At 35.2% G+C, this 24,277-nt stretch overlaps 4 protein-coding genes across 8 annotated transcripts; 2 read left to right on the plus strand and 2 right to left on the minus strand.

Moving 5' to 3' along the window:
• Positions 1-240: 240 nt before the first annotated feature.
• Mfe2 (peroxisomal multifunctional enzyme type 2) lies at positions 241-4,549 on the plus strand. Its single transcript, XM_033477736.2, has 16 exons — positions 241-443; positions 510-647; positions 1,018-1,170; positions 1,264-1,536; positions 1,607-1,723; positions 1,792-1,922; positions 2,000-2,074; positions 2,155-2,212; positions 2,580-2,743; positions 2,803-2,926; positions 3,003-3,178; positions 3,263-3,439; positions 3,535-3,652; positions 3,763-3,960; positions 4,070-4,167; positions 4,249-4,549. Exons 1-16 carry the CDS (start codon positions 380-382, stop codon positions 4,366-4,368), a joined length of 2,184 nt encoding a protein of 727 aa, XP_033333627.1. The 5' UTR covers positions 241-379; the 3' UTR covers positions 4,369-4,549.
• LOC117224639 (uncharacterized) lies at positions 2,932-6,303 on the minus strand. The gene is made up of 2 exons (XM_033477737.2): positions 5,432-6,303; positions 2,932-5,341 (listed from the first exon to the last, which is right to left on the minus strand). Exons 1-2 carry the CDS (start codon positions 5,957-5,959, stop codon positions 4,742-4,744), a joined length of 1,128 nt encoding a protein of 375 aa, XP_033333628.2. The 5' UTR covers positions 5,960-6,303; the 3' UTR covers positions 2,932-4,741.
• Positions 6,304-6,335: 32 nt separating this feature from the next.
• LOC117224636 (acyl-CoA desaturase 1) lies at positions 6,336-11,080 on the plus strand. Of its 3 annotated transcripts, XR_004491286.2 has the most exons (10): positions 6,336-6,475; positions 6,552-6,635; positions 6,961-7,114; positions 7,200-7,335; positions 7,752-7,950; positions 8,296-8,426; positions 8,501-8,706; positions 8,775-8,960; positions 9,045-9,925; positions 9,998-11,080. XR_004491286.2 is itself a non-coding variant. In XM_076526982.1 (9 exons), the coding sequence occupies exons 4-9, from the start codon at positions 7,246-7,248 to the stop codon at positions 9,343-9,345; spliced, it is 1,113 nt and encodes a 370-aa protein (XP_076383097.1). In that variant the 5' UTR covers positions 6,336-6,475; positions 6,552-6,635; positions 6,961-7,114; positions 7,200-7,245; the 3' UTR covers positions 9,346-11,080. The 3 variants fall into 3 exon arrangements, 2 of the variants coding, with proteins under 2 accessions (XP_076383097.1, XP_033333624.2); XM_076526982.1 differs by having other exon boundaries at positions 9,045-11,080; XM_033477733.2 differs by lacking the exon at positions 6,336-6,475 and having other exon boundaries at positions 6,482-6,635; positions 9,045-11,080.
• Positions 11,081-11,449: 369 nt separating this feature from the next.
• LOC117224635 (calpain-D) lies at positions 11,450-24,054 on the minus strand. Of its 3 annotated transcripts, none has more exons than XM_076526969.1 (11): positions 23,172-24,054; positions 21,910-22,277; positions 20,465-21,831; positions 20,091-20,324; positions 15,197-15,589; positions 14,819-15,120; positions 14,700-14,736; positions 14,099-14,424; positions 13,667-14,009; positions 13,412-13,590; positions 11,450-11,719 (listed from the first exon to the last, which is right to left on the minus strand). In XM_076526969.1, the coding sequence occupies exons 1-11, from the start codon at positions 23,498-23,500 to the stop codon at positions 11,602-11,604; spliced, it is 3,996 nt and encodes a 1,331-aa protein (XP_076383084.1). In that variant the 5' UTR covers positions 23,501-24,054; the 3' UTR covers positions 11,450-11,601. The 3 variants fall into 3 exon arrangements, with proteins under 3 accessions (XP_076383084.1, XP_033333623.2, XP_033333621.2); XM_033477732.2 differs by lacking the exon at positions 11,450-11,719 and adding an exon at positions 12,015-13,327 and having other exon boundaries at positions 21,916-22,277; positions 23,172-24,052; XM_033477730.2 differs by lacking the exon at positions 11,450-11,719 and adding an exon at positions 12,015-13,327 and having other exon boundaries at positions 23,172-24,051.
• Positions 24,055-24,277: the final 223 nt, after the last annotated feature.

The raw sequence follows: 24,277 nt of genomic DNA on the forward strand, positions 1-24,277 counted from the left end.
TCGCTAATGGATCAAGCTGTTAGCAAGGGTCGGTATAGAAATTTTCTTTGCTCTAATTGGCTGACGATTTACTGCTGAAACAGGATCTACTGCTGATTGGATGTGTAATAAAATGGTGGGGATGTGCGCGCCAGCTTAGGGAGTAAAACAGTGTACAGGTATATAAGTTCTACTACACATAATGATTTAATTTCATATTCCACCACTTGGGCGCGGTATATACACATATATATTTTCGTGGACTCTATCATTATAAATCGAAGTCGGGTGGACTTTAAACCAATTGAAAATTTTGCTGTCTCATTTCGAATCATATAAAGGTTTATATAAAGGCCTAAAACAAGCGAGAACATTACTTCTTAATTTGCCCTCCGCAAAAATGACAAGATCAGAGGAGTTACGTTTTGATGGCCGTGTTGTTGTGGTAACAGGAGCAGGAGCAGGTAATTGACATAACTGTATTACTTAATATCTGGTATTTTATTTGTTTATTTAAATTTACTGTTTAGGACTGGGTCGAGCATATGCTCTTCTTTTTGCTTCAAGAGGTGCCAGTGTTGTCGTAAATGATTTAGGTGGAGGACGACACGGCGATGGAAGTAGTACCAAAACTGCAGATACAGTTGTTGAAGAAATCAAAAGAAATGGTTGTATATCATATTCTGAAAACTTAATGACATAACTTTACTTATAACTTAGTTTTAGTGGATATATTATGCACTTGATATTCTTGTACCTTGTTATCTCTGATACGAAGTCTTAATGTAAGAAAGTAATCTTATCTTTAATTAACGTGTGTGTATCTGTAATTAATGTGTGTTAATATTGATAAGTACCTATAAAATTTTACAGGGAACTTTGAAAGAAACTTTGATATTATCTATATTTGCAGAAAATAGAGAAAATATTATGAAGAAATATGTCTTACATGTAGTAAGATAATTATATATACATATAATGTCAATATTGTAATTATTTTTTGAATAGATACTGTTTCTAATTTAAATTTCTTTACAGGTGGAAAGGCAGTTGCCAATTATAATTCTGTCCTCGATGGTGCAAAAATCATCAAAACAGCTATCGATACTTTCGGACGAGTGGATGTAGTAGTCAATAATGCTGGAATTCTCAGGGACAAATCATTTGCAAAAATGTCAGATACCGATTGGGGTTCGTATATCATTGTATTATCGATCATATTTTTCAAAATCAAGAAACACGAATAAGTATATTTAATATAAGAATATATCAATTTGTTTGTAGATTTGATACAAGATGTTCATTTGAAAGGAGCATATAAAACTACTCAAGCTGCATGGCCTTACTTCATTAAACAAAATTATGGTCGCGTGATAATGACGACAAGTAACAGTGGACTATATGGTAACTTTGGACAATCGAATTACAGTTCAGCAAAAATGGCCCTTGTTGGTTTAGCTAATACATTAGCTATAGAGGGTGGGAAAAGAAACATATATACAAATGTTATAGTACCAACTGCCGTATCTCGTTTAACAGAAGACATTATGCCACCAGGTTAATAATACATTTTAATACTATACTACATCGTGTTTTATGTACATAATTTTTATATTTGTATGCCTAGACTTTCTTGACCATTTAAAACCTGAATTGATAGCTCCGGTAGTAGTCTGGTTATGTCATGATAAGTGTACAGAGAATGGTTCCATTATCGAGTCTGCATTAGGATGGGCTGGAAAATGTAAGTGCATGAATTATTATCGCTTGAGTAATTTGTAAATTGTTAATTTATGATTTACGATTTTAAAGGTCATTTAGTTCGTGCATCAGGATCCACTTTAAGGCAAAGTTTATCCCAGGATGTCACTCCGGAAGATGTTGAACAAAACTGGGCAGCTGTTACTAACATGTCGTCTGCCAAACATTTTGATAGTATCGAGGTATACGAAATATGTTCTACTTTAGATAAATTTATTGGTTTAACAAATTGTTGTATATCTCATTCTGTATTTTAAAGCATGTAACAGGACAGTTTATGACTGCGATAGAAGAAATGAAATCTGGAAATACTAACAATGGAAATTCAACACAGGTAATGAAATATATTTTTTTTTTTTTTTTTCATAAAAAATGAGTAATGACATTATTTATTACGATTTATTTGTTTTTCAGGATAATAGTTTGACACATACTTACACTACTCGAGACACGATATTATATGCATTGGGAGGTATGGTTTCATTATTATATTAATTACACTGTTTAAGACGATTTTTTTTTGTAATATCCGATGGGCAATTCTTGTGGAGCGTCACTTCCTAAACACGAATTTGAGAACAAAATTGCTGTATGCCCCTTAGTTTTCGAAAAATTCGAATTTTTGTAAAGACCTTTAATTTTTAACAAGAATAATTTTAAACTATCGATGATACAAAAATTTCGTATCGGGATTTATGTTTGGAAAGTGACGCTCTACAAGAATCGCTCATTGGATATTACAAAATCCAAAAAAAGTTAAAATTTGTTGGACAGTGTTATTTTACGATATATAATAATAATAATGATGAGCAACAGTATAATTATAATGATTTTTATAGTCGGTGCTACCGTACAAGATACGTCTGATATGCGTTATCTGTACGAGAATCATGAAGACTTTGCTGCATTACCAACATTTTATGTTCTCTATGGTCCAGTGTTTGTAATGTCTTCTAGAATATTCGAAGAAGGTTTACCTGGATTTCAAATAGACCCGATGAAGGTAACTTTACCGTTTGAATATTTCTTCAGCTCGTATTTGTGCATTCATTATGATTACAGATGCTGCATGGAGAACAATACTTGGAAGTTTACAAATCGGTGCCAACAGAAGCTACTGTGCGAACACAATTTAAACTTTTAGATGTACTTGACAAGGGTTCAGGAGCTGTATTTATAATACAGCGTATGTAAACACCATTGTTTCATTTTATTTCTCATTACATACATAGATGAATTTTAATTATTTTAACTTGTTGCAGATGAAACATTCGACTCCGTCAGCGGAGATAAATTATCTACAGGACAGATGTCAATTTTTGCAGTAGGAGGTGGTGGATTTCAAGGAAACCGAACATCTTCCAACATTGTGCCAACTATTGATCCCCCTAATAGAAAACCAGATGCATCCGTTACGCAACAAACTAGTTACGATCAGGTAGTAAAAAAATATTTAATATCTGAAGACAGGAATGTGTTTGTTTTTAATTTGTATATTAAATTTTAATGTTACCACGTTTAGGCAGCATTATATAGATTGAGTGGCGATACAAATCCTCTACACATTGACGCAAACATGGCAGTAATTGGTGGTCATAAAAGACCAATTTTGCACGGTTTATGTTCCTTTGGATTTTCTGTCCGTCACGTCCTGAAAACTTATGCCGGCGGCGATCCAAGTGCATTCAAAGCTATCAAGGTACAGTAAATGTTAAAACATCACGATTACAATATCGCTGAATAAATGAGAAGGCTCGTGTAATTTAAATTACTTAATAAATGAATTTCTTATAGGTCCGTTTCGCGAAACCTGTTCTTCCAGGTCAGACTCTGCGTACCGATATGTGGCAAAATGGAAATAGAATACATTTCCAAACGTATGTCACAGAAACTAATGTACCAGTCCTGACAGGTAAACATATCAATTATAACGGAAAACTCAAATATTTGAAACTGTAATTTGTTGCAAACTTTTGCAAATATAGTTATAGTTTTTTAGATTTTTATTTTCTGTACGTATAGGTGCCTACATCGATTTGAAAGAGGTAAAAGTTAATCAACTTCAACCAAATCCCTGCTCAGGCACTGAAAATCTTGAAAGCGATGCGGTATTCGTGACTATAGGTGAATACGTGAAAGCGAATCCGGAAGAAGTAAAAAAAGTCAATGCTGTCTTTGTTTATCATATTCTATCGAAAGGAACTCTACAAGCAACATGGAGTAAGTATTGTTGTAACTGAAAACTGTTACATTTTACTACATACATCTTATATCATACGTTTTCTTTTCTTATTATACATTGTGATTGTTAATGTTATTAATTTTAAAGCTTTGGACTTGAAAAAAGCTGAAATGTACAAAGGAGAGCCTAAATCAGGGAAAGCCGATGCAACGTTGACGATCGAAGACGCGGACATGATTCAAATGGTAAATTACTTTTGAGATTAATGCATGTTTCTTAAGTACTGTTTTACGAGACATTAACCCAACGGATTGTTTTATTTTCAGGCTTTGGGCAAATTAAACCCTCAGACGGCATTCATGCGAAGAAAACTAAAGATTACTGGAAATATCATGCTCACTCAGAAGTTAAAGACTCTTATGGAAGCCGCGAAATCAAAATTGTAAAATCGCTAATATTCGTCGATAGTTGATATACAATTGTTGTTATATTGAGATGTATAATTGTTGCCTTTTAATGTTCGAAACTTTTATATTTTTATAATTTTTAAACGGTACAGTAAGGTTGAGGGTGAAATGATTATACATAAATTATAATAAATACCCTTTTGTTGAAATGGTTTGGAAATACGGCGTTGGTTCTGTATCTTTGCATAGTCGTGTTTCCGATTTATTTATATTCTCTTCTGAACAGATGCACAATCTTTAATTTTTATTTTAAATACTTGAAATTTATACATTCATTTACATGTCTCTTTACCTCGTATTGCATATACATGCACCCGCATATATGTACGTATGTTTACCTCAGTTTAGTTAACTAATTTTGATTTTTAATCGGAACTGTTACTTCGACTAGTTTTTCAGGATTAGTCTTTTGGACAACATGATTATGCTCCTTTCTTTCTAGTCTTTGTTTTATCAAACTTATAAAATCTGATTCATTATGATTGTTTCTAATACAATTTTGTACTTTAATTGATTTTTGTGCAAGTTTATTGCGGTTTCGTTTTTTCATATTGTCACTTTTTATGATTTTTTCGGTGCGTTGTTTTTGCGTTGATTGTTTTTTCTGAAACGATGCATCGTGTTCGAAAAATGTTTTAACCGGACTTTGTGCAACAGTTGCTTTCGAATTTGGCAAAGAATCAATTTTATCCGTATGAAGCGTTTCTTTAATTCCATTGCTTTCATTAGCCTGTATACGTTTTACTATAAATTCTGTACTGCATGCTGTAGCGACATTTTCATCGGATGTATCGAGACACACTGTATCTTTATTAGCAATTCGTCCTCCATGTAAAAACGCGGACATGTTCTTCCGCCTCCACATCTTCGAAGTTCTTGGTATAAATTGTTTACATTTTCCTTCAAACAAAAATTCGCTCGTATCGATATCTTGTATCTGTCCTTTCAAAAACTGTAAATATTTATTTAAGCTGGTGAAAAAATGTAATTTGTCCGTCATTTTAGGGAAATTTGCACAACGAGCGCTACTCGACGGTGTTACCCAAAGTGCGACGTCTTCGACGCGTTCAGGTTGTAATCCAAAATGGAAATTATCGGTTTTATTGGCAAACACATCGTAAATGCATTTGCCATTAAAAACAGCAATCTTTGGTTTATAAGTCTTCAGTTTTTCCTTTACTATTTCACAACCTTCTTTGATTTCTGCTCGTTTGAGATCAGAGGACGATCTTGTAGCCCGAGCGACAATGTTTGTTAGACCGATTCCGTATTGCGTTAATTTATAATCTTCTTCGTATTTTAGACATTGGGGTGTAAGTCCTGCCTCGTGCAAAAGCTTGTAAAAATGATTACCAGGACCTGCATAATACCTACCACGATGAGCGGCCATTAAACTTGGATTAATTCCAATGAAAATCATGTCCAAATTCATTTCGAGATAATCTGGCAAAGTATATTTTTGTACTTCTTCTTCCGATAATCCATCGAATCGATCAATTTTCTTTTTAGGCTTCTCCGCTTTTGTTACTAATGTTCGTTTTTTTAGCTTGTTAAATGTAAGAGTGGACATGGTTTTACGCAAAATTATTGCCAATATTTAAACAAAAATGCAATATATTCTAACGAATATACATGTATATACGAATATAATCATTATATAATTCCGAATTATTTAAAAAAACCTGTTAGTAGAACTCTCTCGCAATTTTAGATTGCATTAGTTTAGGTTAGGTGTAACATTCTGTATATCACATTTATATCAACTATCATAATTATCCATCGTGTACTTTTGCAACTCTACAATTATTAGTTTAAAAAGTAATTGTTTCTTATCGATAATCGTAGAACAGTTCCTGTCGTGCAATTTTCTTCCTAATACATACATACAGTAGGTTAAGAAGTACAGTAATTGGTTCTACCCCTGCACGCTTGAGGACGCTTTTCTTAAGGCGGGTATCCACTTGCGAATCTCTCCTGCGAGTTGCTTTGGCGAACACTTGCAAGTTGTGTATCCATTTGAGAGCAGCTTCCAAAGTTTCCACTCTCAGGAAGAACAACAACTCTCGCCACAGATGATTATCAAAACGTATTAAATTTAAATCCAACTATTTCCGAAAGTGCATACAAAATTTATGATTCAAATTTACTTTCCCTATCTATAGTTACAGATACACAATGGATTGAAGCTTTCGATGATTTCTGTTGAAATGTAAAAGTTAATGGTTTATTACCATATATGTATAATGGTAAGTGCTGTATTTTTGTTGAGATTCCGAAAAATTTTGTCAATGAAATGATAATATTTATCATTCTTTATTAACATATTGTTCCAATACAGCTTCCATTGGTGCATCTATGTAATTAATGCTAGACATGCGTTTACCAAAGGATGTACCAATAACGTAGCATTAAACAAATGTTCTCCCGTCCATTGAATTATTCTTCTATCCTTCTTTTTAGCACCTTGAATTTTTAGTACCATAAATCTTCGATAAAATTGTATTATTCGTACACCCTTTAAAACGCAATAACTTTTTAAAAACTGGAATAAGTGACTTAAATTTTTTTTAGATGATAGAGGGACTCTCGTTTTTACGATTTTTATAGGAGCCTATCACGAAAATTTAAAAAATGGCTTTCGCAAATCTCGGTAACTTATATGCATGCTGAACAAACAAACGACATGCAACGACGATTAATTATTAAATCGCGGAATTACGAGTTGGTAATTAATATATTTACGACTGTCTGCGAACATATATTTTGTAATTCCAATATTTACCTTATAATAATTTACTCACGATTTACAGCTGTTTACGCGAATGCAATGGACCCTAACGCGAGATCTACGCCACTATGCTTAATTCTCGACCTAATCTCGTTTCTGCAAAATCGTCAGAGAAAGATAGAATACACAGAAAACTTCTGGCAGGAATCTATACCTGGGTAAATTTTATAATTCATTTCGAATCGTTCGTTCAGTTGTAATAATAGCAATTTCAAGTAACGAATTATTTCGTTACTTTTGATTTCAAAGATGACAAAAGAAAAAGATTTTATTTTAAGGAATCGTTTTGCTTCGAGCAAAACTTTTTCCTTAGGCCATAAAACTTAATTTTATGCGAGTCATGATATCGAAGAAGAAGAATACAAAAATTCATGAATATTGAATCGATTTAACGTTTATATAAATTTCTGCAAACCGAACAAAAGTTCAAGTCGATCGAAAGCGGTACTCGTCGCGCGTTCTGTAATTTTAATCGAAGCCATATAATAATCGAGTCGTGTGTTATTTATGAATCATTGAACACCGACCAACAAATCGTTTCGTGACAATGGACACCGAAACGAACCACGAAAAGGTCCACCAAAGGAACAACGGAAAAGAAGACACCTCGTACGAGGTCGAGGAAGTTGTAGAAAGGGCACAATATGGCACCGATATGAGCTACAAACACCCTTGGAAGTGGTCATTCATCATGCTTATCATTCTTTTACACATAGGGCTCGTGATCAGCATTCGTGCTGCGTTTTATGCTAAATGGCAATCTTTATTGTGGGGTGAGTTGCTCTGCATGCTGCGGCCAATAATTTCCGTTTTCTTTACGATAAAGACATGAAACCAAGTGGTTTTCCTTTTCTTCGAACACGCATTATTTCAATAAGCGGCTTGGGATTGGACCCTAATTTAACCGAATGCGGAGTAGCGTCGAGCTACATTTCCACTTTCGATTTCCCTTAAAAAATAAGTTGTCGTTTACGCAGAATATAAATGAACTTTAAAAAAGCTGGGTCAATAATTAATAAATATTAAAAAAAAATTATAGAACATTGCGATCCCAATGTTCATTTAACTACCTAACTATTTATTATCTAATTTTTTAATTCGAATATCGGATTTCGCAGCGTTCGCGTGGTACGCTGTCGCGCAGGTAGGAGCAGGATTAGCGTCGCATCGGTATTATAGCCACAAGAGTTTCAAAGCAACGCTTGTTTTGAGAGTGTTGCTCCTCTTCAGCCAAACCTTGAGCGGCCAGGTAAACGTTTCGCCATTCGAATGCCATTAAAATACTGTGAAAACGGTGATGGAAAAATATGATACCGATTCTAGGATTCCGCGTACAGGTGGGCGGTGAACCACTACATGCACCACAAGTACAGTGACACGGACCTGGATCCTCATAATTCGAACAGAGGATTCTTCTTCGCTCACATTGGCTGGGTAATGAAGAAGAGACACCCCCTACTGCGACAAAAACTACGCGAGGTGGACTGGTCCGAGCTAAAGAAGGACAAACTCTTAATGTTTCAGTACAAGTGAATAAGAATTTATAGATATACGAATTTATTTCTCTCGCGATATTTTTGGACGCGTTTTGTTTCAGTTACTATTTGCCTCTCTACTTCTTGTGCGGGGTGATATTACCGGTGTCGGTGCCGGTGTACTTCTGGAACGAAACGCTTTTGAACTCCTACTTCGTGACCTATCTGCTCCCCTATGGCATAGTCCTGCACTCGACGTGGAGTATCAATTCGTTCGCGCATACGTTCGGTGTCAAGCCCTACGACAGGTAAGTAAAGTAGTTTTATGCGTTTAATCGCCTGCTACGATTCGGGAAGAGATCAACGAAGGAATCTCCGTTTTAACGTTTTAGAAGGGTCAGGGCGACGGAGTCCGTGGTAACTATCTTAGCAACGCTCGGCGACGGATTTCACAATTTCCATCACGCTTTCCCATGGGACTATCGAATGACAAATATGCCGTGGTACAGCATGCACGCGAAACTGATCGATTTATTCGCCTACATGGGCATGGCCTACGATCTTAAAATGGTGACACCTCGGGTCGCTAATAGCCACCAAAAGAGACACGGGGATGGAACTGAAAAGTGGACGTTCGTGGAAGCGGTCACCCCGTTCAACAGGAAACCAATGGACGCGTCGCGCACCAATTGAACCGAATCGACGAGAATTTAATCCGGACAAAATGCAACGTCTTTGGAACTAAAACGGGCATCCCTTTGCTTATAGATCATGTATTCCACGACTCGCGTTAATCGATACGCGATCGAGAGATCGACAAAACGCACTCGCACGTTGGAAAATTAAAGAATTATTCTTGATCTCTCGTTAAATTATAACGCGAGAATGAATCTCGAATGATAAGGACACAAACGAAACGATTGATATGGATATAATAATTTCCGCCATATCTATAAATAAAAAAGATATAAAAAAAATATAGGTTGAATATTTTTCGAAAAACTATGTGTAATTTCGACGTGTTCCTTTGCAAGTTTAATTTAACGTTAAACATCGCACGAGCGATCGTGGTTTATGAAAAGATTTTGAAATACGTTACAGAGGTCGATATACTAAACAAATTAATCTTTTTAAAAAACCGATGATTCTGAGATATACGCTGGCTCCGGCCGAAGAAAGAATCTGGAAGAAGAAATAGTTTGTTCGGAATATCGCCTTTTATAACATATTAGAAAATCATAGAACATTCTTCGTCGATACGTATAAGCGAAAGGTATTACTGTTCACAAGAAATCATGGAATGTATCAATTTTAAAATCAATAGGTAACGACTTTTTTTTTACAGAATTCTCGAAATTCTCTTGTCGTTTCTCTGCGTCGTTTGCCGTCGCTGCTTAGCAACCAAAACAAAAGCGAGTGGTCCTTTAGCATTGTCCGAAGAGTGGGGTGAGAAACGAGCGTTCGGTTACGACGTGACGATCGCCGAAGGAGCCGACATTTGAAATTCACTCGTCCGTTCGAAAGTATCGCGTCGCATCGTTTCAAGATGAATCGTTGTATTCGATTGCAGAGTTGTAAATTGTATTGTTCCGGATATCGCGTTATCGCGCGTGCACGATGAAGAAGATCCTCCTGAAGCGTTTCAAGTATGGTAAGTCGTATAATTTTGAAAAGTATTAATTTTTCATATTTTATTATTCCTTATTATTGATATCGATTGGGAACATTTTGGTCATAATATTGAGAAATGCTTCGATGCGGTTATCACGATCGGTTTCACGCCACATACTTGCTCGTTGGAAAAATATAAATGTTTAAGAATAGATAAATAACTATCGTGTCTCGTGGCACTTTTTATACGCGCGAATCTTCGTATAAAAAGGTTGCAGTAGTTAAATACAACCGTGCACGTAAAATCTCTGTGCAACTCCCCTCGGCAACCCTTCGCCGCACGATTACTATCGAAGCAAATCGGAATGCCGAGAGTTTGAATCTATAGATAAAAAAAATAAATAAATATCTTCTATCTAAAACCGAATTGGTTTTAAATTTTATTAAATGGCTAAAAACTCCTCGGTGTTCCGAGGACGACTCGTTAGATCGTGGTGGTATTCTCCTACTAAAATTATTTAAACGATACATGGACTTCGTAATGCTGCGAATGGTATTCGAATGATCGAGATCCTTTCTTATCCTAAAATAGGATAAGAAAGTGTCAGGAACATTATCCAGTCTAATTATTCTGTCCTTGACATTACCTTGAGACAATCTGCCATCTGATTAAATTTGGTAAATTTTTTGACGCGTGATGAGGAACAACCATTTCATTAGTGAGGCAATTCGGTATTCATTTGAAAGAACTGATTGTAAAATAGGATAAGAACTATAATGTTTGAAAATAAAAATACTATATATATACAAAAATTAATCCAAACATCTTTTCATTCGTAGATGTTCCTAATATGTTTATTCCTACGCATTCCTTTCTCTTTCATGCCATTGACTTAAACTATTTGCTAATTGTGTCGGAAAAACATACGAGGAGAAGTTAGATGAAGAAAGTTGAGGAAATGAAGAACAGCAGAATCAGAGGACAAACGAAAAAGATTGAGTGAGAGAGAGAGAGAGAGAGAGAGAGAGAGAGAGAGAGAGAGAGAGAGAGAGAGAGAGGGAGAAAGAAAGCGAGAAACACTGAGGCGAGAACAAAGGGTGAAACACAGCAGGGCTATTAGGATTTCTAGGCTTTTTAGGCTTCTTAGGTCATTTTTAGGTTCTTATTATATAAATTAAAGTACCATTTATATACTTCGACGGGGTTATTTATTGTTAATCTTTGCTGTACACACCGCATACAAATTTCATATGGCATACACGAGGTGTCATGTACTCCAGAAAATTCAAACGGCTGTCATGGTTAACACTACTTATTATTTCGGGTCCGAAAAATGACTAAATATTCTTCGGACGTTCTAAAATAAGGATGAACAGCGTTTTTCTTAAAATTATCACTGTCACGTAGTAAGAAAAATTCGGAAAGTTCACGCTCTCTGTGACTTGTAGAATAAGTCTGAAATGTAAAATAAATTTGGATATCTTAAAATATGTTACCAAAAGCATGATTCTGAACAACTGCTTATTTTGCACGTTATCACCGCTCTCTCTCTCTCTCTCTCTCTCTCTCTCTCTCTCTCTCCCCCCCCCCCCCCCTCTCTCTCTCTCTCTCTCTCTCGGGCTTTGGTAGCCGAGAAATTCGCGAGAATTTCAGCTACTACTACAATGGATTATAAATTGATGAATGGAATATAGATTGATTTTTTCCGTCAAGGACTTTAATAGGTTTGCAATATAAAAAACTTAATGTGTATAGTACAGTTTTTACTTTATTACATTTTGCACATTTATATGTATATACCCTAAATGCATAGAATTCACAGTCTAACCACAAGTTAACTAAATATAAAGTATTGTAACAATTATAGATTAATATATATAACTTTGTGAATGATTTACTACAAAAATATACAACAGCAATTGTGTCAAATGAATATTGCATAAATATTGGCAGTGAACGAGTTAATTTATTATAAAACCTTCAAGAGAGATCTTTGGTTCTGTAGTCACGCGCTACATCAATTTATAATACATAAGCACTTTATCAAGTTGCGACATGGAGAAAGTAAAAGCTAAGTTGAACAAACATTTCGTAATGCAATCGGTATTCAAAATACTTGTCGAAGTGATCTGAATAATATTTGCTTGTCATGCATAATGTACATGTACATGTGGTTTTTACATGTAGGTTCCAAATGTGGTCTTACGTAATTCGAAAATAGGAGCGATTTAAATCGAAAAAATTGGTAACATTTTTATCTATAATTTTATCATATTCTAAGCAATTCCGAAAAGTGTGTATATGTTTACTATAATATTATTAATGGCTGTTACTTATTTCATTTTACACATTACTGTATAATCTTTACGCTTTGTCATGTCTTATGAGGCTTAAATGTTAAGTTGAGAAAATAATTTTTTGTATATAACAAGCAATGTGTTTAATTTGTTCCTTTATAAATATTTAATTTTTCTTTTTAAGTCTTCTTTATAGATCAATGGTTCTCATGGAGATTTTTAATTTGCACACAATGTTTAAAGTATATCCGTTTTCAATGGTACAACGAATAATTACTACCTAATTAACAAAAAATGTCCTTAACCACTGATCTCGTAATCATTGCATATTAATTGTTAATTATTGTATTGTGTTCATTAGTGAGCTTGTCTTGACGCTAAAAATTTTTCATACGGTATGAACAGCTAGAAAGCGTCAAGAATATTATGATTTCGGTATGATTTATGTTGTACTAATCTTTCTAGCTTGCTTTGGTTTTAGCAAATTTTTGAATACCACGAGTATACAATAAACTCTCTTACTTAATAAACACTGTTCTTGCACACTGTTCATCTTTTTGTAAACTGTACATAAAACTTGTTTGTTCACGTGATTAAACGAGGACTATGTAAACCTTCAACTTGAGTGTCAATTTGAGGACAGTGCTGAGTATCTGGCGGACCCCAGTCATGTAAGTTTCCACTGTTAGCTAGTCTGTGCGTAAGTCGATGTGCTATTGAGAATCCACCACTACCTTCCAATTGTGTTAACACTATGATGACTTGTCTAAAACGATTACATTAACATCGATAGTTTTGCAATTCTTGGAAATGACATGTTGCGAGAAGAAAGACAATTACAATATTTTACCTGTGAAGTGGGGGGACACTATCGGCAGTTCTGAGTTGTCCTCTAGTGGACACGACGTTATAGCTTTCATGGCAGTCACATTTTACATGAATCCACTTATTTACATGACGATTTTCGACCATTACCACAAGCCCGGCCCAACCTTTAGTTAAATAATAAGCAGTCATTCCCTCTCTTCCCTGTAAATAGGCAACTTTATGAATGTTCGAACTGCCAGAATAGTTGCAACCTAGAGTGGATCTAAAGAAATTTTACTTCGTGCCGTTGTCCTTTCGCTAGAGTCAAACTTATGATGGCATCGGCTAAGACGAACGCAGGTGGAGAAATTTGTTCAACTAGAAGTCTTTTCGAGCTATGAATGGCAAGAACGTATTCGGGATAGCTGGAAGTATCCTCCATTCCTGTATGCCAGTGATTGAAAGCCAAACATACGACGATGTACAAATCCCTTTCTAGCATTTTGTGACACCCAACAAATCCGCGTACTTGTCGTTTACTATGTTCTACTAGCCTTCCCACTTCTGGTGCTGCCGGAGAACGTGTACGAAACACAACTACGCATAAATCTAACTGGGAACGTTGTGATTTTTCAGAATTCCTAAACAATATGGATACAGCTCTGTTATACCGTATTATTCTCCTACATCTTAGTTATCGTTATTTGAAACAATGTGGTAAAAAACCTACCTCTGTCCTTCTTGGAATAACGTGAATTCTGTTTCAGTAGGCTCAAGCACTGTTAAAAGTACACAAGATAAATGTCTGAGAGAAGATAAAGGAGGAAGAGTACCGCGTAATCTAACTTCGCTCCATCCAACTCTAGTTTTACAAATGTCAATGCAATCAAAATATTTTAAGACATCATCGAAAGAAATCCAAAACACGCCATCGGATGCACCATGTGGCATCAACATTTCACGCAATTGAAGCGTCCATATAGAACTGTCGTCGGACCAATCACCTTTCCAACTGTAATGACCCCAAGGATTTCGAAGTCTCAACAATCGTATTCCCTATAAGTCACATTATTGTATAATAAAAATATATATCGATAGGTCTCCTGTAATAAACCGAATCAAAAGAGGACTGCCGGACTACGAGCAGACTAGCAGACTCGTTTTGGTTCAATTTATTTCGGAAACAATGAACCGATTCAAATCCGGATCGACTTAATATAACATTACTTTTGAATAATTAAATTATTCAGATCGAGAATATGTTCTTGACAATTAAGATTTTATGGCTACGATCGTAAATAGTAAATTATACGTTCGGTTTTTGTTCTTACCTGTACATCTCGCACATCGAGAACAGAGTACGCATGCCTACAAACATAAAACTACTATTTTACATATCCGAAAGTATTGCATACGTTCGATTGAAATTTTTTAAAATGATTTTACTCACCTTGGTCTCAATCCTTTACGCTGATATTCTTCCTCGTCGACTTTCATGTTGCCACCTCCGCAACTAGCACCCATTAAAAACATAGCTTGTCTAGAAGATAAAAGTTGCGCCCATATTAAATCCTTATCGAGTTCATCTTCGCTTGGCAAAGCAGATGGTTGCAAAGGCACGCTCTCGCACGGGGCGCCTGTAAGTGTTGCTAAACCTTCTATAGCACGCCCAGACACTAACGCTTCGTAGCAACCATGAATTTTTGCCACCGCTTTTTCGATTAATGGCACCCACAATTGCTTTCTTTTTGCCTGTAACATATTTAATCGATGTTACGATTACTAAGAAAAAAAAGCTTCCAATTGTTAACGTTAATAACACATCAACCTGAGAATACACTAAGTGGCCTCTTTTATCACAGGGTAACAAATCATCGACAAGTACGGTAGTCCATTTTCCATCTTTGCACAATCGTACTTGATAGGCTCCTTCGGGACAAGTTTCTCTCATTACCAGAACTCTTTTTACAAGTTCGTCGCTTTCAGCTAAAACAGCTAAAGCCGAGAGTAACCAACAGTTTCCTAATACTCCTTGTGAAATATCAGAAGGTAAAGGTGTTCTAAAAACAGCCCATGGGAGTTTGGAGTCAACGGTAGAATCAACATTGATTTGATGAGGCCTCCTCCATTGAACAACATGGTTATCCTTCGTTTCAGCTGGATTATAATATAAAGATTTTGGAGCTGGTGGAAATGAATCGTCGACGAAAGGTTCATTTGTCTACAAAACAAGTAAACAAGTAAACGATGTAGTTAAATAAAACGATTACCTACACAGGATGAGTTGTGAACCAATATCCCATATACATATTTTATACATTTCTGGCGGTTTAACAAAAAGCATTGCATCAAATAAAATTTATCGATGCACGAACGACCTCCAAAAGTATCTGTTCCTACTATAAAATAAAAAATGTTTATTCATCCTATTTATAATAATTGTAACCATCATTTTACGTTGTTATAAATACCGTCGTATACAGGGTGCCTGTTTTAACTCGAAACGGTGGAATATCTTTTAGAAAAATGACATTATGTGCCATAAATATTGTTCCCGTAAGTGGAGTAAAGTAGGAGATCCGAAGAAGTTGATTTTTTTTTAATGGAACGTTAACTTTTTTATTCGCATTACGATAATATTTGTTTAAACAAATCCAAGGATATGCAACACCAAGTCGTTTCAGTTCGTGAAAAGTCTTAAATTTTTTAAAACCGACAGTCAAATCGACACAATGTTCCTCGCTTTCGTCCCGTTATTGTTTACTCAATTGTCGGAATTTTTTTCTATCTATTTTTCTATTTCTCTGTGGTAATTTTCGCAGTAATTGTAGCAGTGTGTATATGGCCGGGTTCCGGCACCTCGAAAGAACAGAAGCGGATTTCCTGGTAAAAAAGGTATTATATTTCCTTATTCTATTTTTGTACAATCAGCATGGTGTTGGTCGCGCATAGTGTTTGGTTCACTCTAATGTAAACCAAATAAAAGAATATCTACACCTTCCTTTTTAGGTGTTCAATTACAGAAGATTATCCGATGACGTGGACGATGGAGAACTTCTTCTGATACCCATGTTGGCGTTTATCGGTATAACGTGTCAGCGGTTGTGATTGTAGAACGTCGTTGACAGAGGCGCGTCTTCGTCTGCTAGGTTTGTGAAAGCGTTTGTTGTTTTTTCTTCGATGTGACTTCGACACTGCTTGTCTATGCGTCCCTTCTGCTTACAGATGAAGTAACATGTCGAATCGCTATTAAAGTATATCCAGTATGTGGTATCTTCAAATTTTGTTTGCAATGATTCAGGTGGTAGACCTTCTTCTTCTTCTTCTTCTTCTTCTTCTTCTTCTTCTTCTTCTTCTTTGATGTGTATTTGGCAGCAGAATAATAATATATACGAGAACACCCGGGTTGTAATGACTTTTCGCGTTTACACTAGTCTACTGGTCTTATACATTTTTATAAACTTTAACACAGTAGATCTCACTTTTGCGTTATACTAATGTACAATATATACATATACAGAGTGTTAAAAAAAAAGTGGTTCAAGATTTTAAGTATTTATAGTACTGACCGAGAGGATTGGCTTTTCTGGACCTATGTTGAATGGACATTTTTTACTCCTCTCGGTCGGTATAATAAATCCTTAAAATCTTGAACCACCTTCTTAAACACGCTGTAGGTATACAGGGAGCCCCCTTATATCCGGAAAGGGCTGATTCCTGCTGTAATTGAAAGCAGGGGTTGAAAACAGTTATGATATCGGTTTCGGTTCTTGAAACAGATACGAAGAACCGAAATGTTCTCATAACTGTCATAAAACTATTTTTTAATTAATCCAATATTAAAATAATATCGAATTAATAGTAGTAATAGAAATTTTTGGAGCATGGGTGGTAAAAAACAATTTTATAAAACTATAAAATAACAGAAATAATGTTTTTCTCGTCATTTTTCAACCTCGAAACTCCACGAGCCCTCCCCCACCCCATTAATTTTCGCATTTATTTGAGTTATTTAAATTGAAATGAAAAACTACTTAATTAATATGAGTAAATAAAAATGGTAACAATAGAGACTTGAAACCACCACGTTTAAAACGTTAGTAGTTATTCTACAGACAAATCAATTTTTACGTTATCTATACTATGGTTTCAGTTAATCGACTTAACTTAATTTCTTCAAATCATATGTTACTTACATTTAAAAAAAGAAAAGGTTAACTTATACGCCCCCCTGTACTGTCCGGGTCCATTTGATTCAACTGTAAATCTCTATCTTTAATGATAGTATCCGCTAGCGGCGACCGCTGAAAATGTTATGTAGGTGCTGCATAGACAAAATATATGTATTCTGTTAATTATGCATCATCGTAGATATGATAGCGTTAAGGATGTGAATACAAACAAATATCCGCGCAAATAGCCGTGAACAACTAATTATGAAAACAGTTGCACTACGTTAGGTCGCAGTTCGCGTGACTCCTAATCTAAAGCGTTTAATTATTTGAGCACGATATTTAAACATAATTCATTACTCTATAACCTTCAGCATGTTATATTGTATTTACATACAATACTTATTTTTTCTTTAGATTTTGAAACCCAGAATTTTCACTTTTCTCTTTGAGCGTGCTGCAGTGTCACAGTGGTTATACACGAGTCGTCACTGTGGTATTTATTTTGAAAATATATACATTAATTTACTGACAACAATCTTTTCCCACTATAATTTAGTAACAGGAAAATTGTCCAATTTAATTGGATGCTAACTTTGATTTAATTTGATTTACAAACAATGTTCTGAACAGTGCAGAAGAGATATACAAACGTATGCACTGTCTGCTGTTAAACAGAAGTTATACAAAGTGACGTAGGACCAAGAAAAGGCCTCGTCTATTCATAATCTTATCTCATTCATATTATCACATTAACCGATATAGCAAATTTATACGTGCCTAATTTGTATTCCTACCAAATGATTTCTTCCCAACCATGAGGAGTATAATGTGCCCATTTTAACTCGGCTCAGTAGAATATCTCGGAAGGAGCTTATTATAGAAATGTTTTGGCAAAAAACGAAAGGAGAAATAATGTAGTACAAATGTATCTTTTATGGCTCATTTAAGCTTAAGCAGCTGCCTTTTTTAAACGAAGATAGCCGGAACTATTCGATTAAGATTTGTTCCTTGAGCCTTCCAAAAATTAAACGGTTACCCCGATTAACCCTTCAGCGACCGCGGTCGCGGAACGAAAACAGTCCTATGCGGCCTGACGTAAACAACTTACCTCAGAAATGCAAATAGCATAATATTACATCTCTGGAGTTGTGAAATGCTGGAGTTGAAATAATTCTTTTTGTGGAAAAGTACAGTCGTGACGTTGGCTTTTGCACTATTCCCATGAGTAACAATAGGCCAATAACACTATACGCATAATTCATTCACTGGAATTGTTACGAATATACATTCTTCTAATGATCGTCTTCTTGAGGTGATATTGAGCTCCGCGTATTTGTTTGTTTCATCTGCTATCTTTTCCACGAGGTCTTGCGTAAAAAATAATAAAACCGAATCAAGAACTGACTTCGCATTTTTTGCTTCATTTTAAGATCCATAATTCTCATTAAATGTTTCCCTTTGTCCCGCATAATTATCCATATCCTGACATTCAAAATGTTGCTGAAACTGTGCACTATCATATCACTCGATATCACTATCACCATGTTCACTTGTAATAATAGCATTAACAAAATCATCAATAGAATTCTCACTATCACTTTCACTTTCGCTAAACGAACTTTCGTTTGAATCGCTAACTTGTAACAGATTTTCGAACCGATCTTCGCTGTTTCGATGTATTTATTAATAATACGTGATATCTCTTATCTGTCATTGTATATATACTGTACATATACATCCTCAAGCGAGTGGTCCAAACAGTTCCTATTACGAAATTGCTGTTTATATAAACAAAGAAACGCCAGACGTGATCTGTTGCATAGATCCGTATCCGATAAGGACCCAGGCGTAATACGATACGGAGGTGGTCGCCGAAGGGTTAAACAGTGACTCAAAAATGCAGAATTCAGTATTTTACAACATTACATAAAACGGAATGTATTGTGTGGTGTTTCACTGAATTTACACTACAATAATATAAATAAAAAAAATACAGCATTCCACTTAAAAAAACTAACCTGACCTTAAAATTTCACTTACTATTTCATCCATAGAAAAATATTTGTATATACCACATTATGTCTCCCTGCACATCGAGAACGTTCATAAAGATATTTGTTCCTTCTAAGGAGGTATTCCAATGAGTCGAGTTAAACTGGACATCGCGTTAAAAACATATAAAATGTAATCTTTATTTTTTTGTATTTGTTATTTGACAAAATTCGGTGAAATTATTATTACTGTGAACATGTAAGTACTGTTTCATTTCTAAACAATGATGAGAAAACGATAAAAAACGATAGTTCTATTTTTATCTTTTCAATAGAGATAGATTTAAATTCAGTTCAGTATATATTTTCTTAAAAAAATTATCTTAGTAGATTATCTGCAGCGTCGGTCAGGTCAACTCGATTCAAAGGTACTTTAAACACAATCGTTCGATTGTACCCATAGTATAGAACATAACATGCCATTGAACTGTACAATATTCTTCTTTGGATTTGAATTACAAAAATTACCTAGATAATTATTTGTTATTAGTATTACCTCTTTACAATAACGGACAATTCGTTCCCACTTCTCCAATGCTTCTCTTTCTTCGATTTGCCTTAAATTTTCCATCACGACACTTTCCTGTCTTTGTATTGTAAGAGTATTTGTGCCAGATTCAATAATTCTAGGCTTATCACCCGATATTTGAGACAAGGTCTTTGAAATTTGGCACATTTCACATATTCCATTTGTACTCTTATTTTCATATGTGCACAACTTACACTGCCACTATAATAAAAGATACGTATTATTTTCGTTATACTTATAAAACTACAAACACAAAATAGTTAGTGCTATGTCTGAAAGTATTTCTAAATAAATAAATAATAGCTATATATAAAATAATTAATAATAAGCCTGTAACATACTTGACCATGAGTAGAATCTTTTACTCTTGTATGCCTTTTATCGCCGACCGAAGAACCATTTCTTCTTATAGAATTTCTATGCCTTGGTGTAACAACTTTCGAATTTATAGCAGTTGGACAGAGTCTTGGACTTGGACTTCTCGATCCAAAACTTCTGGTCTCTTTTGGTACATCTAGAAAATCTGCTACTGTCTTACAAGCGTTACAAGTTTGTGCTGACAATGGATTTCTTAATGTACACGATGAGCACACCCAGCTTTCTCCTTTTCGTAATGTAGCGTCTTCTAAATGCATAATACTTCTTAATTTTGAACCACCGCACGCTTCGCAAGTAGTTCTCGAAGCAGCGTTTAATAATGTGCACTTTTTACAAGTCCATACTGGAGAAGGTAGGTCAACTTGATCATCTAAATCAGACTCTGCCATAGCCAATGTAGCAGTTTTTTGTGGAATATATCTTACGCTATCTCTAGATACTACTATTGGAGACTGAGTATGCATCGAACAGCTTGTTCCATCTTTCGTAACAGTTATTAAATTACGCTGAGTTAATGAAGGAGGAGATCGAAATGATCCGCATATATCACATCCAGTTGACCATAGTGGATTATATGCGTAAGAACACTTTTGACAAGTCCACATACGTTTCAAGGAACTTACACCTGACACATCTCCAACAGGACTTGTTGCCTCGCTATGGGCTTTAATAGGTACTAGACCTAATTTAGTATTTTGTTTCTTTGGCAATGGTGGTGGTATATCTGGGCCAGTAATTCCGATATACGAGTATTTTGGTCTTGTACTGAAACTAGCAGAATGTGGTGGTACCGCAGGTGGTTCATCTTCGTTAAGACTTCTTCTATTGGCTATTTTCTTTTGAGATACATTTGTAACAGATTCAATGTCAGAAAAAGATCGCCTATAAGACAGTGGACCTGCTGAAGATAAAGCACGAGGTTCCCAAGTGGGTACGCTGATAACTACTCCGCTACAAGGTGCTGGACTTCTAGGGGCTTCGCAAGCTTCGCACTGTTCTAGGCCAGGAGCATTATCAAGAGTGCAATTATCACAACTCCAAAGTGCATCATCCTGTCGTGCTTCTGAAACTACTAGACTTGTTGGCCTTTGTATAGCTTGTTCAGATAATTTATGCACCACAGAACCATTAGATAAGGAGCGACTAACTTTAGATTTAACTCTCTCATATATCGAGGGACTGTGTCTTTTTGGTGAACGCTCTGAGCCATTGTTAGTATTTGTGTAAGAAAATGTAGTTGAATCCATGGTTTCTATCGGTGGTAAGGTCCAATTTTCTCTATCAATTTGTCTCCTTTCATTACGAGTTATACTTGTTAACTGTGCCATGTCTGTAGAATATAAATGAAATGTTAAATCTCAACTAACACAGATATTATATAGAATATTTTCAACTAAATAGTATGTACCCTTACTAATAATCCTTGCATTGCTTGTAGAAGTACTTGTAGCATTAGAACCATTCAAAGTATTTGCTAAGAGCTTAGATGCATCTTTGACACGACTTATTTTATGTATATTTAACTTTTTGCCTTTACGTGCTCCAATTTGCCTTTTGCCAGTTTCAAATAGTGAAAAGTTAGCATCGCAAGCTGCACAAGTTAATGCAGAACTGCAATTATTCTTCAATAAACAACGAACACAAGTCCATTGTGTTACTAAGGAAGGTAAAGAAGAAGATCGTTCAATTGGCTCTTTTTTACAGGACCTTTCATTCCAAGAATCATGATGTAACTTCTTTGAACAATTATTGCGTGCAATTAAATTCTCCTCAAAGCTAGAAATTAATAAAAAAAAAACAAAAATAATACTTTGTAACAGAATAACAATTATTTGCAAATGCTACATAAATATACAGTGTGCCTACCGTACGTATTATCGAGAGATAATATACATAAAAGTCTAATTAGTCTAGATAGAATAATTTCATTGTAAAACTTCTGTGATTAAAAGCTAAAAAATTCTAAAGGATGCATGTTACACACACACATACACAATATTAGTCCCAGAACTATAGACAGACTTTATTGTTTTATAAACATTCGGATACAATATTCTATACAAAGTTTGAACATTAAAAATGTTATTTATGTAATAAGATTTTACCGAAAGAAATGAAAGAAAGTATGTCTTTTATGAACTTTTTTCATTACTTTCCATACTTGATTATATCGAACAGCTGATCGCCATATTTTATTAGATAGATATTATTGTCTTTTTAAATAAGCTACAAAATGGCAAAAATAATCTCTAGCAATTGGTGTAGCATATTTGTACATATATTTCAATTTTAAAATATTATTATCGTAGACTAGAGTAGAATATATTATGTTTTATTGTACTATTTGAATTCTACATAAACATAGAAAACAGTAGATTGTATGAGGAAACATTTAAATCAAACTAAAATGTGAGTTACATGAAGTTTTCGCAAGTTTGAAATAAGCCAATCTAGAAAGAGAATAAGGTGTACATTATTAAGTATTTAATTCAGGAATTGAAGTAATACACTTGACTGTAGTATTTATAAAACAGAAATGCAAAAATGAAATATCAGAAGAAATTTTGAACCTATGTGAGTTCGACGAACTGTATATAAACAAAGCATATGAGGAGGTTCAGAAAGATAAATAGAGGGGATACTGTGTTGGTAAATTGAAAATTGTCTCACCAGTGTGAATGTGTGAAATTAGTTTCGATGTGTTGACGAGTTGTCGGACGTGTGTCGTCCACTCTTAGGTTATCTAGACGAAGCCTTGGTAGAGGTGTTGGCGGGACGGATACCGAGAATGAATCAGCTTCCCTCTTCTTTCTTTTCGTTCCGTCTCCTTCTTGTTCTGGATTTTCTTCAGACCCAAAGTTTAGGTTGAGCCTGAAGTTTGCCTTCTCATCGCTTCTAAGTCGAGTTAGGCCGCACCTGGTGCATCGCGTGCTCTCTGTTGGATTTATCAGAGCGCACTCCGAGCAATGCCACTGCAGCACCGATGCAATCGAGCCCATTCTCTACCTCTACACGTAGTCATGGCTCCTTTGCTCACAGGATCACTGACTTTTGTAGCCACGATCCCCTAGTTAAAATATCACAACACTTTACGTGAACACGAAAATCAACGGTACCGCGAAACACCTTCCGTCAAGCTTTTTTTCTGCCGTGACAGTCGTCCGCCGTTCATTGTCATATGTTCCGCGACGGCCATCTTTTTTAAACCCCTTCTCGTTTATCCTATCTTTTATTCTATCTCTCTCTTCTCCTTCTTTTCTCTTTCTTCTCGTCCTTACGTTGTGTTACACAGGCAAAACAGAAATGTAAACTCTAAATTTAACTCTATCTACGATTTACGTTTTCGTGACATATATCAAGTATCCTTATAATTTTACTGAAATTTCTTCGAGGTTTATTATTTTATTTAATAATAATTTCATGTTGGATATATTCCTACCTAAATGTCAATAATTTAACCCATTATCCTTTACCTTTAGTCTGCCTTTAGCAAACGTTTAGTTGAATAAAAACGTCAATCACAAACGGGATAGAGATCATACGTGTGTATACATAGTATATGTATACAACTGTATTCTGAGTTGTGTGTGTGTGTGTGTGTGTGTGTGTGTGTGTGTGTGTGTGTGTGTGTGTGTGTGTTGACTACGTTAGTCGCAACACAGGACTATATAATTACAACATACATACATTACACATATTATGTTGAACATAGCGATTTACATTTACGAAATTAAAACATACATATCCTGATATTTACTACATTCCACATGAAGATG

The sequence above is a fragment of the Megalopta genalis genome, chromosome 16 (genome assembly GCF_051020955.1).
Source record: "Megalopta genalis isolate 19385.01 chromosome 16, iyMegGena1_principal, whole genome shotgun sequence".
NCBI lineage: Eukaryota > Metazoa > Arthropoda > Insecta > Hymenoptera > Halictidae > Megalopta > Megalopta genalis.